At 54.3% G+C, this 14,544-nt stretch overlaps 1 protein-coding gene across 1 annotated transcript in view; it reads left to right on the top strand.

Moving 5' to 3' along the window:
- Window positions 1-14,163, top strand: part of LOC135905468 (apoptosis regulator Bcl-2-like) — a 70,674-nt gene extending 56,511 nt beyond the window's left edge. The window contains exon 2 of the mRNA XM_065436422.2: window positions 11,149-14,163. Coding sequence (XP_065292494.1) covers window positions 11,149-11,295 — 147 coding nt within the window. The 3' untranslated portion in view covers window positions 11,296-14,163. The remainder of the gene's footprint in view (window positions 1-11,148) is intronic.
- Window positions 14,164-14,544: the final 381 nt, after the last annotated feature.

Raw genomic sequence — 14,544 nt, 5'->3', positions numbered from 1 at the left:
TGCGTGTGGGCCGGAACGTCGCCTGCGGTTACTGCGCAACGCGCACGGTCGATTTTATTAGTATGCCGCTGTCACGTCGTGTTCAGTCGGCACCCGCTCATCCACCACCTCAAGCGCATCTAATGCTGCTGGAGCTGTGCGGTTGTCCACGCGTATTTAGAAGTGAGAAGGCAAGATTTATTACCTGCGCAACCACAGCAGAGCTGTCATCTATGTCGCGAAAGGGCTGCTGCCTTACGCGTCCACGCCGCGAAGTGGAACTTCCGAAATAGTTATTGCGCATGACATGCAAAAGTGGCGTCAACTGCATTCCACCTACAGAATATAATCGCGGCGCTTCGAAGTCTCGTGTTTCGTGTTTATGGCCTCTTTCCGTGTCCTTCTGCCAGGGCCCGCGGTGGCGAAGCGCGAACGCACGAGCTTTCGTAACTCTTCCAGCGTGCGGCATCTTCGCTCAGTCTCTCGGCGACGTAAGGAAAAAGAGCCGTCTAGGCCGGTCACTTCCTGGATCGCGCTGCGTACATATACAGAGGGCGCCGAGGCTTAGCCGCAGGCGCGCCCTTCGTCGTCTCTTCGCTCCGCGTATACGCCTCGCGTGAAAGGCAAAGCCACAAAGTGCGCGCCGCGCCTCGACGTGTGTGGCGCCTGCAGTTCTCTTCTTTTCATCTTGGCCCGTGAAGTCCTCTGCAGGCTTCTGGGGCGGGCGGGCGGGCGGCGGCGGCGGCCTCCATACGTGGCGCCGGTCGCCCTGGAAAATGTGCTGCGCATCTTTTCGTTCGTGATCGTGACGGAGCTGCTGTTCTGTCGGCGCCACCACGGAGCCGCTGACATTCTACATAGCCCACGGGCGGCGTGCTTCCAAATTCCAAAATAAGGTGCCTTCCTTGCAGTATAACAATATCGCCTCGAAGAGGAGGTGAGGTGTAGGGGGCATACTGACGAGCGTTCTGGCTTCGTGCGAGGCATTCGCGGTTGTTTCGTCCACAGAGCCAAGGTATCTAGTGCGCCGAAATATTTCACCTCGGGTGCGGAAACCTCCAGTGAAGACCCTGCTGCGATGCGAAGCGTGCGTTTGTCCTGCAAACGGTCTTACTGTGCTCATTCGTATTTGCTTTTGAGTCTCATTAGGGGGCTTATACCATCATTGCTGCCTCAGTTCGATAACGGTATACGGCGTCTCCACTAGCTCCAATTTCAGAGTGAAAGTTAGGGTCTCGTGCTATTGCGCGCTCCAATACCTCTGTAGTGACCATTATCGCGGGACAGCTACTCGCTGCGTTCTACGGGCAAGGGCTTGAAATAAAACTCAGCCCGAACGTTCACCCTTGCAGCGCTCATTTATCGCAATGAGTTCACTTAAATGAGTAAAGCTATCAATCACTGCTGTAGACGATGTCTATTTATTGGTGGGTACGGGAAACGGGGCCGCGGGGGCGGATGTAGGCGGCATGGGGGTCTGCACATCCTTGCGGCTGCCGGAGTTGGGGTGGTTGGGAGGGGGTGAGGGTGCACTCTGTATTCTTTGTGAGCCATAGACGGGGTTCTCGGGGTAGTCATGACGATGCGACCTTGGGAGGCTATTCAGGCCCTCCTGGGAAAGGGCTGCGTCATCGCCTCGAGGGTGCCGGGGCGACAACCGCTGCCCTGCTTTCGCGTTTGAATGCTGTTGTCGCTGTAGGACGGGTTTCACTTCACTCCTTGACATTTAGTCCATCCTGAAAAATCTTACGACGACAGGGCGACGACCGAGTAATGCTTTGCAGAGCCGTAATCCGCGTCCCAGCTGATACATGTTAATCCGCAAAAGTCGCCCCAAAAAAACGGAACACACGTCCAATCCGCCGCATGTTCATGTGCTCGCCGATAAGGCTGTGCGATTGCATACGTACACCAACTCCTGTTCGCAAAGAAACTGAGTGCTAGCCACGAACACAGGCATCCCGCTGCAACTGCATCACAAGCACTGCCGGCGATTCCCCGTGCGTCTCGGGGCGAAGGTCCTCCGTGTGAGCACAGACCAACCAGCACGTTCCGGGAGCTGAAGGGTTCATCGCGTGTTCGTCTGCATTCCCCAAGCAACCTTGCCCACTCTCCTGTTTTTAGGCTGGCTGGCGGCTGCTGAGGCAGGCAGGGAAGAAGTGCACAAGCATTGAGACAGAGGGCTGGCCCCCACGCCCCTCTGCATCACGCGCGTGCTGACGCCGTGACCTACGATGCGTGAAATCCGGGGGCCTTGGGCGATCCCATCTGTGAAACGCCATTTGTCTCGTTCTTTCTTTAGCGTAAGTCTTGTTTTTGTTTCTTTCTGAATCGCACTCGTGTGCGGCCGCTGCTGCTGCGGCGGCGGCGGCAGCTTGCTACTCCTCTGTCCTTCACTTTGTGACTGTTTTGTTGCTAAGGGACGCGCGCGTTTGTTTTTGCGGCTTTGCCCCCCTCAGGCCCTGCCCTTGCTCGACTGTTTGTAGTGCGGTCACGAATGCGGCGAGAGGAAGATTGGCGGTGCTCACTGGTGCTGTCTGCACGAACTGTTTTCTCCCGAGGATAAACCTCATTATTTTGAGCCCTTTTTCACTTCATTGCTGCGTTCGAAAGTGTATTATTGGCAGCGCGGACATTAACGGGATTCTCGCTTGCCCTGTCTGCAGCCTTGCGCAGAGAGTTTTGCGCGGAAAAACAAATGCAACCGAATGGACACGTTCGCCTGTAAGCCTAGTCTTCGAAAATGGCAGCTCCCGACCCGCCATAGCGGCCGTGGGAAGTAGGCGCTTCGAAGTTCCTAGCTCTGCCAGCCACCGCGCAGCTGACGACTTCCCGGTGGTCACATGGTGGCTGTTATAAAAAGGTCTCCTGCCAGAAGCGCAATCTCGCGCACTTCGCCAGCGACGATGACTGGTTTTGCGCATCAATCCCTTCTCCCGCTTCGACCTTCTGTGACGCTCGTCTCGGAAGCACCCGATGTTTGACGGGAATGACCACCGGCCATACCCTGGAGATGCCGGCCGGCCGATAGAGCTAGGCGAGGAGGTCGAGGCAGGGAAAGAGGACGATGGTAGGCGGCCACCGCCGCATTCCAGAGGTTTGCGCCGCGAGGCAGTGAAAAATGAAGGTCCAGTCTCGGCAGTCCGTCAAGCGGGGCTTCCCACGGCCAAAAGGCGGCGCCTTTTCGACGTCGTTCGCCAATACTCGAGAGATAGATCGCCGGGGCTTCGGACCAAGCGGTGGGGCACGCACGCTGGTTGGCTGCGCGAGCAGTGGAGGGGAGGGTTGGCTGGTCTTCTCTTAATGGGAACTGTGTGCGTGCGTTTGGCTATAGCGGCTCGTTCGGCGGTCCCGAAAGACAAAACGCCGGCATCTTTTCGTTTCGCCCGCGAGGCTTCCTTCCGGCTATCTCCTCGGCGTGCCTCGCGCTCTGATCGAGGCTGTGATTTACGTTCGGCCGGGGAGACCGAGCACTCCGCCCGCTGCTGCTGCGGCGACGTCAGCCGCCGGGGGTCTTTATTTCTGCTTCGGCTGGCTCGCTTGCCGCGGCGTATACAGTTCGACCGCTGCTTGGGAGTTTTCTCGCCTCGTGTCCGCCTCCGCGCCCCGGTCAACGAGGCAAACGGAACGACACGTTCGCTGGCAGAGGAACGCGAGGTGCCGTAGTCACCGAGCCCCCGCCTTTCCGCTGAGCGCACGCCGGGACTGGAGGAGACGGCGCTCTTCACCGGTACACCTTGGCGCGTCGTGCGGGGAAAGTACTTTGTCTCGTGCTCGAAGCCAGCGGTGCTCCTCCCTAATGGCGCGCGGTAGCAAACAAAAGGCTTTTGTTTCTGGGTGACGCCCGCATTGTGCGGATACTCGTCGTTGTGCCCCGCATTGCTATACGCAACATCCGGGAGTGAAAGGGACGGGGACGCTTTGTTCTTGGCGCGGGATGAGGCGTACCAGCGCTTTTTTTCTGACCCTTTTCTCTGCGCCGCTCCCATCAAGGCTTCCGAAGATCCGTTGCAGCTTTTGCCCTGGTCGTGCAGTCCTGGGTGTGGCGGATCCCTCCGCGATACTTGACGTGTGTACCATAGCGTGTGCGCGCATCAGTGGCGTTCGAAAATGCATGCAGAGAACGCGTGCGCATTTGTGCGCGCATTCCGGTGAATAGCGCAGAGTACATAAGCGGCGTTCTTGCCTGTCGTCGCTCCGCCCTGGAAGACCAGCTCCGACTGATCCACAGGGGCCAGGCGGCCCTGGAAGCATATGGAGCCCGCGAAGAGGGAGCCACCCCATCAGACGCTTAACGCGTTTCAGTTCATAATGCACCAGTAAAGTTGTTTCTCTCTCTCTCTCTCTCTCTCGGCGAGATGTTTGCACTTTTGCTAGCAGCATCCCACTCCCCGTCTCCGCATTTGAATGCCGACGGCAGATGCGGAGTGAATGCATTCTGGCTACGCCCTGCACAGCGAGACGAGCATCGGCGCCGCGGTCACACGTGAGGCGGCGAGGCGGCCCTCCTCCCCTCGCGAAGACCTACGTGCCGAGGGAGGAGCTCTTTCCTTGGCTGTCTGCGGTCCCACGCCCGGTGCAGACGTCATTCCGCCTTTGCGGCGGCGGCGGCCTCGCGCGCGTGCGGCAGTCCGATTGTGTTTGTGTTGCGCGGTTAATTTCCCCAAGGTCGTTCTCACGGCGGCGCGGACGGAGGAGCGTGTGGCGGACACGTTGTCGCTGTCATAAAAGAGGCGCCACCACCGCCGTTCCTGCCTCGCCGTGGCGCTCCCGATGCGCGTGCGAGCTCGCGTGTGTGTGGGTCTTGGCCGGCGCCTCGCTTTTTTTCCCCATTGGCTCGCTTGGTGGTCCTCGGAGGCGTCACCGCCCCGTTACTTTACTCTCTCTCTCTCTCATGCCTCCTCATTGCGAGGGCCGTGCTACCACCCATGAGCGGCCATATGGACTCTTTAGTCCACACTAACAGCATATGGTTGGGGACGAATAAACATAACTGCACTACTAACTGCTGCGAAATATTGTTGCGAAATATAGAGCCCCGTAGCAGGACTCTAAGCACTTCCTTCCATCTGACAAGGCTCAGCGTCAGAGGGCGATCGCTCCTTTTCTTACGACTGGAGCAGGCGTCTGTGCAATCTTAAGCGGAATCCTTGAGCTGTTCAAGTTCGTGCGTTCCCAGTGGTCGCAGCCAAGCCCTGTTGTGTAATTTGCTACTACGTCTGCCGCGATGAGCCGCAAGTTGCTGACATTACTGAACATCAGCCCTCTTCGTGCAGGAGGTTTGCGCAATATTGAACCCGCTGTGGCCTGAGGGATGCTGGTCGACAAGACGGTTGCCTTTTTTTGTGTTCCGTTCCCAAAAGCACTGTTGTCGCCCACCACCAACAGCATAGAGAAAGAAAAAAAAGTCAAGAGCGGCCACTCCCATACACCCCCAGCGGCCCAATCGAACCTAGCGCACCTGGCGGTTGATGAGAGCAACTGGCCTGCACTTCCTGTTTCGGTTCCGCTGGCGCGAAATTTGGATTACCCCGCGTAACCGACGTTGGGCTGTCGCGGAAGCTTGTCATTTCAGACCACTTTTCGTCACCCAAATGGCAACGCTTTTATTTGTCGCTTTGATTTAGCGATTCACTCTTTTGTCTAGTTCAATATTTGGTGTGAATTGAGGTAGTGACACAATTTTTATTTTGATTAAGTTGTAACAGATGGAGATAGAGGTAATCATAATTCACTACGGCTTTATCCATCGCGCTTGTCTTTTGTGTTTTGGTACAAGCGCTCATATGTATCAAAGAGACAGAGTTTCCGCAATGTTTTTATTGCAAGTCAAGACAGGCTTCTTCTGGGTTCTGCCGTTGTCAAAGCACCACGACACACTGCAGTAGCTGCCGTAGCTTGGACCGCCGGACGGCATGGCATCAGCACGGTCTGAAAATGTCAATAAGTGCACGCTTCATTATTTACCAAAAACATATGCACACGTCATAATTGTACCAGGAAACCGCTTTGAATGAATAGCGAACCGATGCATAATATAAAACCACCGACACATCCTGACCTCTGACCCATATAACCCGGACTTACAAGGATAAATGTTGATACCCCGTACAGGGGTGTTCAAAAGTTCCCAGGCCGCTTTCCCATTTAATCCCATGGAGGGCATCGCGGCCTGTGAAGTTTTGGACACCCCTAGTACGTACTCAGTATAAGGAGTACATTGGTAGGCAAAATAGCAGTTCACATAAGCGTGATGAAGATACATTCGAAACGTCCAAATACGAGGCCTTTGTTCAAATGCGCGCCACGCCACGCCTACGCGACAATACGTTGTGCAATGTCTTCGCCACAAAAAAATGATAAGGAACCGAAAATTACTAGAATGCGCAGTACTTCCCAACACGGCCGCCGCAATAAGTACGTGCAGTAGTCACTGGTGACTTTTCTCCACCGTTACTTTTCTGTATAAACAATCCGCACGGACGCATACACCAGCGTCCGTCCGTGCGCCTTAGACACACACCTCGCTAAAGTACCAAACGCAATAAGCTATGCTCGCTGTTTATGTCACATGCCATTGTTTGCAAGCAATATCGTTAAAATATTCAGGAGCCCTTACTCTATAAAGGAAACGAGCAAGCAAAACTTCGCTACAGCGTGCCTAACGTCCTGCTTTATTTAGGTAGCGCCCGTCCCCGGAACGCCGTTTTCGGACTGAATCAGCGTGGCGTCTTTTATGTTCTTTCCAGCGTTCGTCAGCCTCTAGAACGGGCCAACGAAAAGACCGTCAACCGTGACGCGATCATTTAAACGCGGTTTAGGAATTCAATTTTCTCGACACCGGAATTTTCCTGAAATGCGCAATTCATGATATCGACCTTAAGCGTTGTCCAGCAGATCATTTTTAATCCGCCAACACGAACTATTTCAATGGAACGCCGATACCGCGGTTATCGCAAACAGCGCTGGGCAAGAACGGTTTACCCTCGCAAACCTAGACGCAGCGTCTCGATGGCGTCTGACAAGCTGCGAGTCGCAGTGCAGTGCACAGCCGTGAACCGGTGGAAGGTAATGGCAGCTTCGCGTCGTTTGATTATTTTCACGGAACGCAACCAACAAAGATTATGCCGTTCTCGGTGGAGATAGCAAGGAAGTACAGCTAGTACAGCCCTCTTGCTACGCGTTTCTTGAGGGGGGATGCTTTTCGCAATGTTCGCGTCTCGCCGCCTCATATAGAGCCGCAAACTGCTTTTTTTTAGCGAACCTCGTCGCGCTCACAAGTCAATTACTCCAAGCTTCGCTTAAAAACGTGACTCACCTTGCTCACACACAAGAACACCGCCGCAGCCGACGTTCACGAGACGTTCCCGCTGGCACGCCGCTGGTGTCGTTGATTTCTTCTCCATGCACGAATTGGTGTTGATGGCAGTACGAATGAAGAACAAAAAGCACGGAAGGTGTTCTCGATAAATTCTGTTCTTATGTATCAGAAACACGCCAAATTTGGGTGTATGATTATTATTTTGTAAAGCGATTGAGCAGAATTCATTACAACATTTTCTTTTTTGCGCGTGCGTCCCCTGGCGTTTGATGAGAGCATTCGTTCGTTACGTAGCCGTGACGTAGTTCCTGAGGCCAGATTTCTCGGAGTGTCCGCTCTTAGTCTTTTTCTTTCTCTATGCCAACAGCACCTACTCTACTACGGGCCACGGAGGCTGTTACTCGAAAGCGCGCTGACTTCTCGCCTCCTCTTCCAACTTGCACGAGAGCGAAGCGAGCTTCGTCTGCTGTCTTGGCGCCGTCACCTCGGGCGAGCCCGAACATCTCGTGATGTTGACACACTACTCCGAGTGTGAAACGAGGCGGAACGCGAGGCGCATCAAAACAATCGTTGTCAAACAAACAAACAAAAAAAAGACTGCAAGGAGGTGGAGAAAGAATTAATAAACCGACAACGGCGCGCACGCTCAACTCTCCGCATCATAGCGTATACACTCCCTTTCACGCCCTTCCCCCCCGCCCCGTCTTCCGGCCCCCTATCGGCAACCCCGTATGTTTGCTCCGTTCGCACGGCTCGCATCACAACGATAAGAACACACGCCGTCTTCTCTGCCATCGGCAAAACCACGATTTCCCTGTCTCACTCATCCTGCGCGCACGGAATATTCCTGAGCGAACAGACCGTATACTGAACGTAGCAAGGAGGCTTGCGTGGTCGCTCTTTTTTGCAAATCGTCGTGTGCCCCGGAGAGATCACACCGCCAAGCAACCCTTCAGCGCATATGCTTCGCCCGTTGTAGCCACGCATGCCTCGGCAAAACGGTGCACCGTTGTGAGAAACGTTGTAAGCGCCGCCGTCCTATTGTCTACGTCATTGTAGAGCGCCGCAGCGCGCGCACGTGTAGAACACACGTTATGCGTTCGTGGGATCCTCGAGGGTCGCACCTTGCGACGCGTCGCCGGTCGTCTGTGTACACAACACCCGCCTTTCAGGTCTGCTCAGCGACGCATTCACGTCACGTCACGCGTCGTATAGAAAAGAAAGGGTTCTTGAGGAGCGAGCGCTCCCGCTTTCCACAGCTGCGCCACCCTACGGGCGCGGCTGTGTACGTTCGCAGGCTTGTCAGCCTACATAGGCCCGTCCGTGTTGTGCAATATGACCACTATGCGTGGACAATCCGTTTCGTCGGCCTGACCGCAGGAATAAGCAAACTGACGCACCTCCGGCCCTATTCGCCTCTCATCACTGGCGCCCCCGTCCTGCAGGATCTCCTCTCAACTCTTCACAGCCGTGACGTATGTCAAGTGCGTGCGAACGGCTCCCCCGATTTCCCGCTCGGAAACGAACGCGCGTTGACGCCTCTCGCGCTGTCACCAGTCTGCAGCCGCCGCCGCCCTGGCCCGCGGCCTCGCGTGATGTGTCCTCAAAGCGCGCGCTAATATGCTGTCGGGGCGGGGGACATGTCACGCCCGTTTAGGGAAGCGCGTGCGAGTTTGAAGCATTTGCATAAACTGCGCGGGACTCTCTTCTTCCCGCTTCCTCCTCCTCATTTCTTCCTGACGTTGATGGCGCTCCTCTGCCTCGACCCGGATGGGCTTCCAATCTTTTCCTTATTCTGCGTGGTCTCCCGTACCGCACTTTGGAACGACCCTCTGGCGAAGAGGGCATGTGGATATTGCTCAGATAAGTTTGCGAGATGACCGCTGTTTACGGTTTTGAGCCTTCGAAAAGAGTTTGCGCTTTCAAATCGATACCAAGATATGAAGCGGGTCCATCTGTTCGTTCGCGTATTGCACGTGCTGCTCCTGTATACCGACATTTTCATCGCTGGACATGCTTGCCTTTTTCAAGCCTGCAAATGTTTATATTGAACCACTTATTGTTTTCGAAGGCCTCTATACAGCCAGCTTTCTGAACAGCGTACATATTTCGATCAGGTTTTGCGGTTGTCAGAATAGTGTCGAGGTTAGCAGTGCGCAGGGCCTGTAATAATCTGCTGCCATTGTTGTGTTGCAGTTCGACTCGTTCCTGCTAGCGGATGAGGCAGCGATTGCGGGCGCCCGCAGCGAGCGCAATAAACGCGCCTGTCTGCGCCAGTAGTGCGGCCTTTCCGAGGACGCGCGCTCTTGCATATGTAGCCTTGCTTGTCGCGATGCGGAGTCTTGCCGTTTCTCTTGCCACTAAGGGATGCGCCGTGCCGTCTCCACGTTGACGCGAAAGGCATTCGCTGACAGGCCTGTCCAAGACGACAAAATTGGTGTCGCGTATTGGGTTAAGTGAGTGCTTCACGCTGTCGTCGTAAACACAGCGCCGCGTAATGATGGCCGAAGCTCGCGTTTACGTTCTCACTTTTCAATGGGACCGTCTTCACGCCTCGGTTTTTCTCGCTAATGCTTCATCCGTGTTTGCAAGCGCGGTACACGTCGAGTATGTTTGCCCTCTTCGTTTCGTTATAAAGCTCACATTTTTTTTCCACTTCCCGGCAGTCATGTTTCCGTCGTCACCACTGCTTCCTCGCAGCGTACCAAGCAAGCATGCATTCGCATCCTTGACTTAGAAGCACAACGCGTTGCGTTTCCCGCAGACATATAGGATGAGTAGCCGCGTGTCCAGAACGCTAAGGTTGAGTTAAGATTCCGGGCGCGCCTTCCAAAGTACGTTGCTTGAGCGCCCTACTATCCCCATCCCCGCCTTTCCAGTTTCGATGCCGTTGCCCAACCTGCCAAGAGGGGTCTCTCCCGTTTTTGTCACCATCGTCAAGCGACGTCGTGCCAGCGTCATTGCGGCACCGCTGGTACCGCTCCGCTTCCCCCATTTTTCCCCTGCGTGACCCGAGGCCATCGGGTGAGCGGCCCCCGCGACCCCTCGCGCGGCAATAGCAGTCTCTCGGTGGAAGGGCGCCGACGAATCGATAAAAACGGGCCGCGGCGTATCGCAAAATCGATGACACCAACACATCGAGGTTTTTGCGGACGCGTTAGCTGCCTAAGCGCCAACGCCTCTGCCCTCTGTTTTTCCTGGCTTCTCCTTGCGCAAGCCGCGTGCTAGTTCGCGTCCTTCCTGTGTCCGCCTGCGTAGCTCACGCCACGTGTATGCATAACTTCCACGCGTCATAAGAATACGAGGCTTTCTTTTTTCTCTCTTTTTTTTTTACGCTGCATACTCTTTGTTCATTGCGTCATATGCGGGCACGCCTTGAACTGGCATCATGGGGCTAAATCGTTATAAACGCTGCCAAGTGTCGTTGCAGGCCTCGTAGCGAGTTGAGTTACCTAGTCTCTACTATTACTGTAACTGAAGTTGGCTACAATTTTGTTGACGATTCCGCACTTATCATTGGTTTCTTGAAACTTGTTTCCTGTAGACGTCATAGACTGTTATCTAATGCTGCCTCCTGAAGCAAAACGCGAATCGGTGGAAGAAGGCGCAGGAGTTTGCATCATGCAATTCTGTGATACCACGGAATGGTATACAGGACTCGCCGCAGCCAATGATATCTAGTAGTGGTGTACAGGACTTCAAGGAATCCCGTCCACTTTCCCTGGTATTTCGAGCGGCGAAACTGTGTTTGCATTCGCGTTGTTTCGCTGCAGCGCTCGTGAAATGACTGTTCTGTACGTGCGTACCGCTAAACACGGAACTGTTTCTTTTTCCCCCCCTCTGCGCAGGACGGCCTGGTCGTGTTCAGCGAGGAGCGCGACGACACCGGCGCTGCCGAGTCTCCCTGGCCCATCTTCAAGAACGTGGTGTGCGGGGTGGCCGTCACGGCGCTCGGTGCCCTCACGCTCGGCGCCTTCCTCACGTCCAAGTCGTAGGTCGCCGCGCAGGCGCCGGACGATAACCAGCCGCCCGGCCCGCCGCGCCCCCGGATTCTTCGCGCCGCGGCTGGCCTGGACACACAAGCTCCACCCAGTACACACTCGCTTCACGTGTACCTGCACGAGAAAGGCGACCAGCCGGCCGGCCTTTCTCGACCACTGCGTCCCCGACCGACGTTGCCGAGGAGCTCGCGTTCTTCCAGCACACGCCGAGGACACTCTCGGACTTGTGCCTCAACTCCAGGGTGCCTGTCGCGACTGTGGCGGTGGACAAAGAGTACAGCGGCAGCAGCGCGCGGTCAAGTGGGCGAGTCTTCGGTGGTTCGGACTTTTTCGCGTTCCTCGTCGCTGTCGTGGCGGCGCCTCCCTCGTTTGTGGTGCGGCGCGCGGCATTTGTCAAGGCGGGCCGGCCGGTCGGTGGCCGGCTGCACGTTGGTGTGGTGCTCGCGGAAAGCGGTGGTACGGACGCACGGACAATGCTTAACCCCATCCGTGGACGAGCGACCCCTCCTTCTACGAGAGTTCAAACGACGGCGTTTGCTTCGTCGTCTCTTATACGGCCCGCTCGCCAGCAGGACTTCCAGAACGAAATGTGTGATGGCGCAGCGGTGAGGGGGAAGTGTCCTCCGCCGCGGTGAATTCGCCCGTGTGTAAAGCGAGCGCCTACTACAGTGCCGCGATGTGCGCCGTTCGCCCGAAAGAAGAAAAAAAAAATTGTCTGTACCTTTTGCTACTTTTATTCGCGGACTTTCCGTATGCTGAACGCAATCACCTGCCGAGATGAGCGTCGCTTTACTGTACGCGTCGCGCTTCGGTCGCGTTCTTTGTCAATTTTAAAAACAGCAGTGCTAGTTGCGTAGTTGAGTGAAATTTTCTTTCTCGTTCCACCTTAATGCTGTGGACTACTTGTGTGAACGTGTTCAGTGTGCGAGAGTCTTGCCTGTAGTTGACTGTTTGTCGTTTTCTTTTCTGATTGCGTTTTTTTGTTCTTTTGGTTACTTTTGTGTTCGAATGCTCTTACTTCCGCTGCCGGAAACCGCATACTGTCCGCAACGCCAGCTAGTCCGACGCTGCTCTTTGAATAAAACAGTGATTACAGCCGTTGTCGAAAAGGAAAAAGTTTATCGAAACCACTTAGGCACAATTATTATACGCGGGGGGGTCTGTTCTCTGTGTAGGCGGAACTCAACAGTGCAGCGAAAAGACTGCTCAGCATCATTTTATACGCACCCATACTTAATGTCCATTATTTAATGTTCTTAATGTCGCTTTACAGCATCATTGTCATGCCGATCTTGTCGATTCATGAAACACTGCCAAAATACACAGCCGATTCCCCAAGGAGCGCGCGTAAAACATGCCCGGGACGACGAAGGTAGCCTTGTTTCACTACCTAAGGCTTTGCTTTAAGTTTCAGCGATGTCTAACCAGGTCTCCTATTTTCAGCGGTGCCTTTTCAGGTCGATGTTGCGGTGACTATAGGGAAAATGGGGCCTGTTCGCACGAGCTCTCGCAAAATCTCGCTGGAACAGCCTTACACCGCCAATTAGTTGCTCGTCTGGCACTTCCCTTGGTGAATATGAATCTTAATTACTTCCGCGATTGATTAAGCCCTCCATCGCTGCGCGGTTCAACCCGACGGCGCTCCGAGTGTGTTTCTGTTTAGTGTTGCAGTCCTTCGTTATTATTTCGTGTACTCGTGGCTACCAATGTCCTGAAAGCGGTGATGGAAGAAAGAAAGAGTCTTGGTCACCTTTTCTTATATAGTACTGTCGATTACTTCGCTAACGCGTGAAAGGTAGCTGATTGCAAACGAGTGTGAGCATTTGCAGAGTATTATCTCGCGTTATTCGTTCGAAGGCCCCCGACCCTCGGAAGTTCTGCATCCCTGCAGTGAATGTCAAGTGCATGCTTATGTGAGCCTCCCTCTCCCGGCGACACAATTGCTGCGACCGTGTGATACAGTAACCTGTTTTTGTGTTTCCTCATACATAGATATTGTAAAAGTTATCTACATTTGCGCGAGCTAGCAGTATTTCACACACGCGCAGGCCCGGTTCGCGCCGTTTTTCTCCGGCAGCTTTTTTTTTAAATTCTCTAATCGACATGACCATTGCCGTCGGGACGGCCATTCTCCTGGGTCGAGGGCCTTCGTTTACCTTAGGTTTATCACATGTGCAGTGGCATGCGCGATCCTGTACGTACGCACGCTACGAATGCGCCGCCGTATTTATAATTTATCTAATTCGCGCCGGTTGTGCGTGTTTCATCCCCTGTCAACCTTAGGAGTACCTTGTAACGAATGTTTCTTCTATGGTGAGAATGGATGCAGTACTGGACAAAACGAATGGCGTGGGATAGCATCGTTCGCCTTGGTCTGTCTGTGCTGTATGCGAAGGTTTTTTTTCTCCCTGTGGCCAATTCTCCTATCGTCAGTCGTGTATTGTTTCTAGGGAGCCGCGCTTTTGTTCAAATCGCGGAGCAAGCCGCACACGTCCCCCCCCCCACCCCCCTACCCCTTCGTAAAAGCGTTTTGTCTTGGGGATCTGCACTAATTGATGCTTGTGTACGCGAGCAGGTATCGCTTGTCGAACACGCATGTTCTTTTGTATTCGGCGGCAAGCTTTTATACAGAGTTACTTCTAATATCCGCTCACCCTGTTCGGTTCTCGTGTTTAATTAGTGTGACCCGAGTTCTTCCCCGTGATGATGAATCTATGTTCCTGTGTTCAAACAGCAACAGTTCTGATTGTTCGCGTTCGTTCATTTGTCGTACTGTACTGTACATATCTAGTGCTTTTCTTTTTTGGAACCTAAAGAGGATAAAATTATTGAGGTACTAAATAAAAAGCACGTTATGCTGTACATTACTGCGTGAGACTCCTCTTTTTGCAAGTGCCCTTGTGACGGAGCAGTCATGCTGCGTCGGGCATAGCGCTGAGACATTGGCTTACAATCTTTTGGGGGGGGGGGGAGCCTGTACACTGCGCACCCAACAAACACACATCCATCCTGGAGTCTGTATCACGTCATACGTCTTGCGGCATGGTATGAAGAACTTTATTTAGGTCCTGAGGGATCGGTCTGGGACTGATGCTGGCCGCTCCCACGTCGGTACAGAGAGGCCGAGCCCCTCTGCCGTCACACGGGCCCTCTGGACAGCCCAGAGTTGGTGCACATTTATAAATTTCTACTGTGCGACAAATGCTCAACGCCTTACCACGTGATAAGGCCATGCGCAAGCAC

This window comes from Dermacentor albipictus, chromosome 1, assembly GCF_038994185.2.
Source record: "Dermacentor albipictus isolate Rhodes 1998 colony chromosome 1, USDA_Dalb.pri_finalv2, whole genome shotgun sequence".
Classification (NCBI taxonomy): Eukaryota; Metazoa; Arthropoda; class Arachnida; order Ixodida; family Ixodidae; genus Dermacentor; species Dermacentor albipictus.
This window is presented reverse-complemented; position numbering and strand designations above follow the sequence as displayed.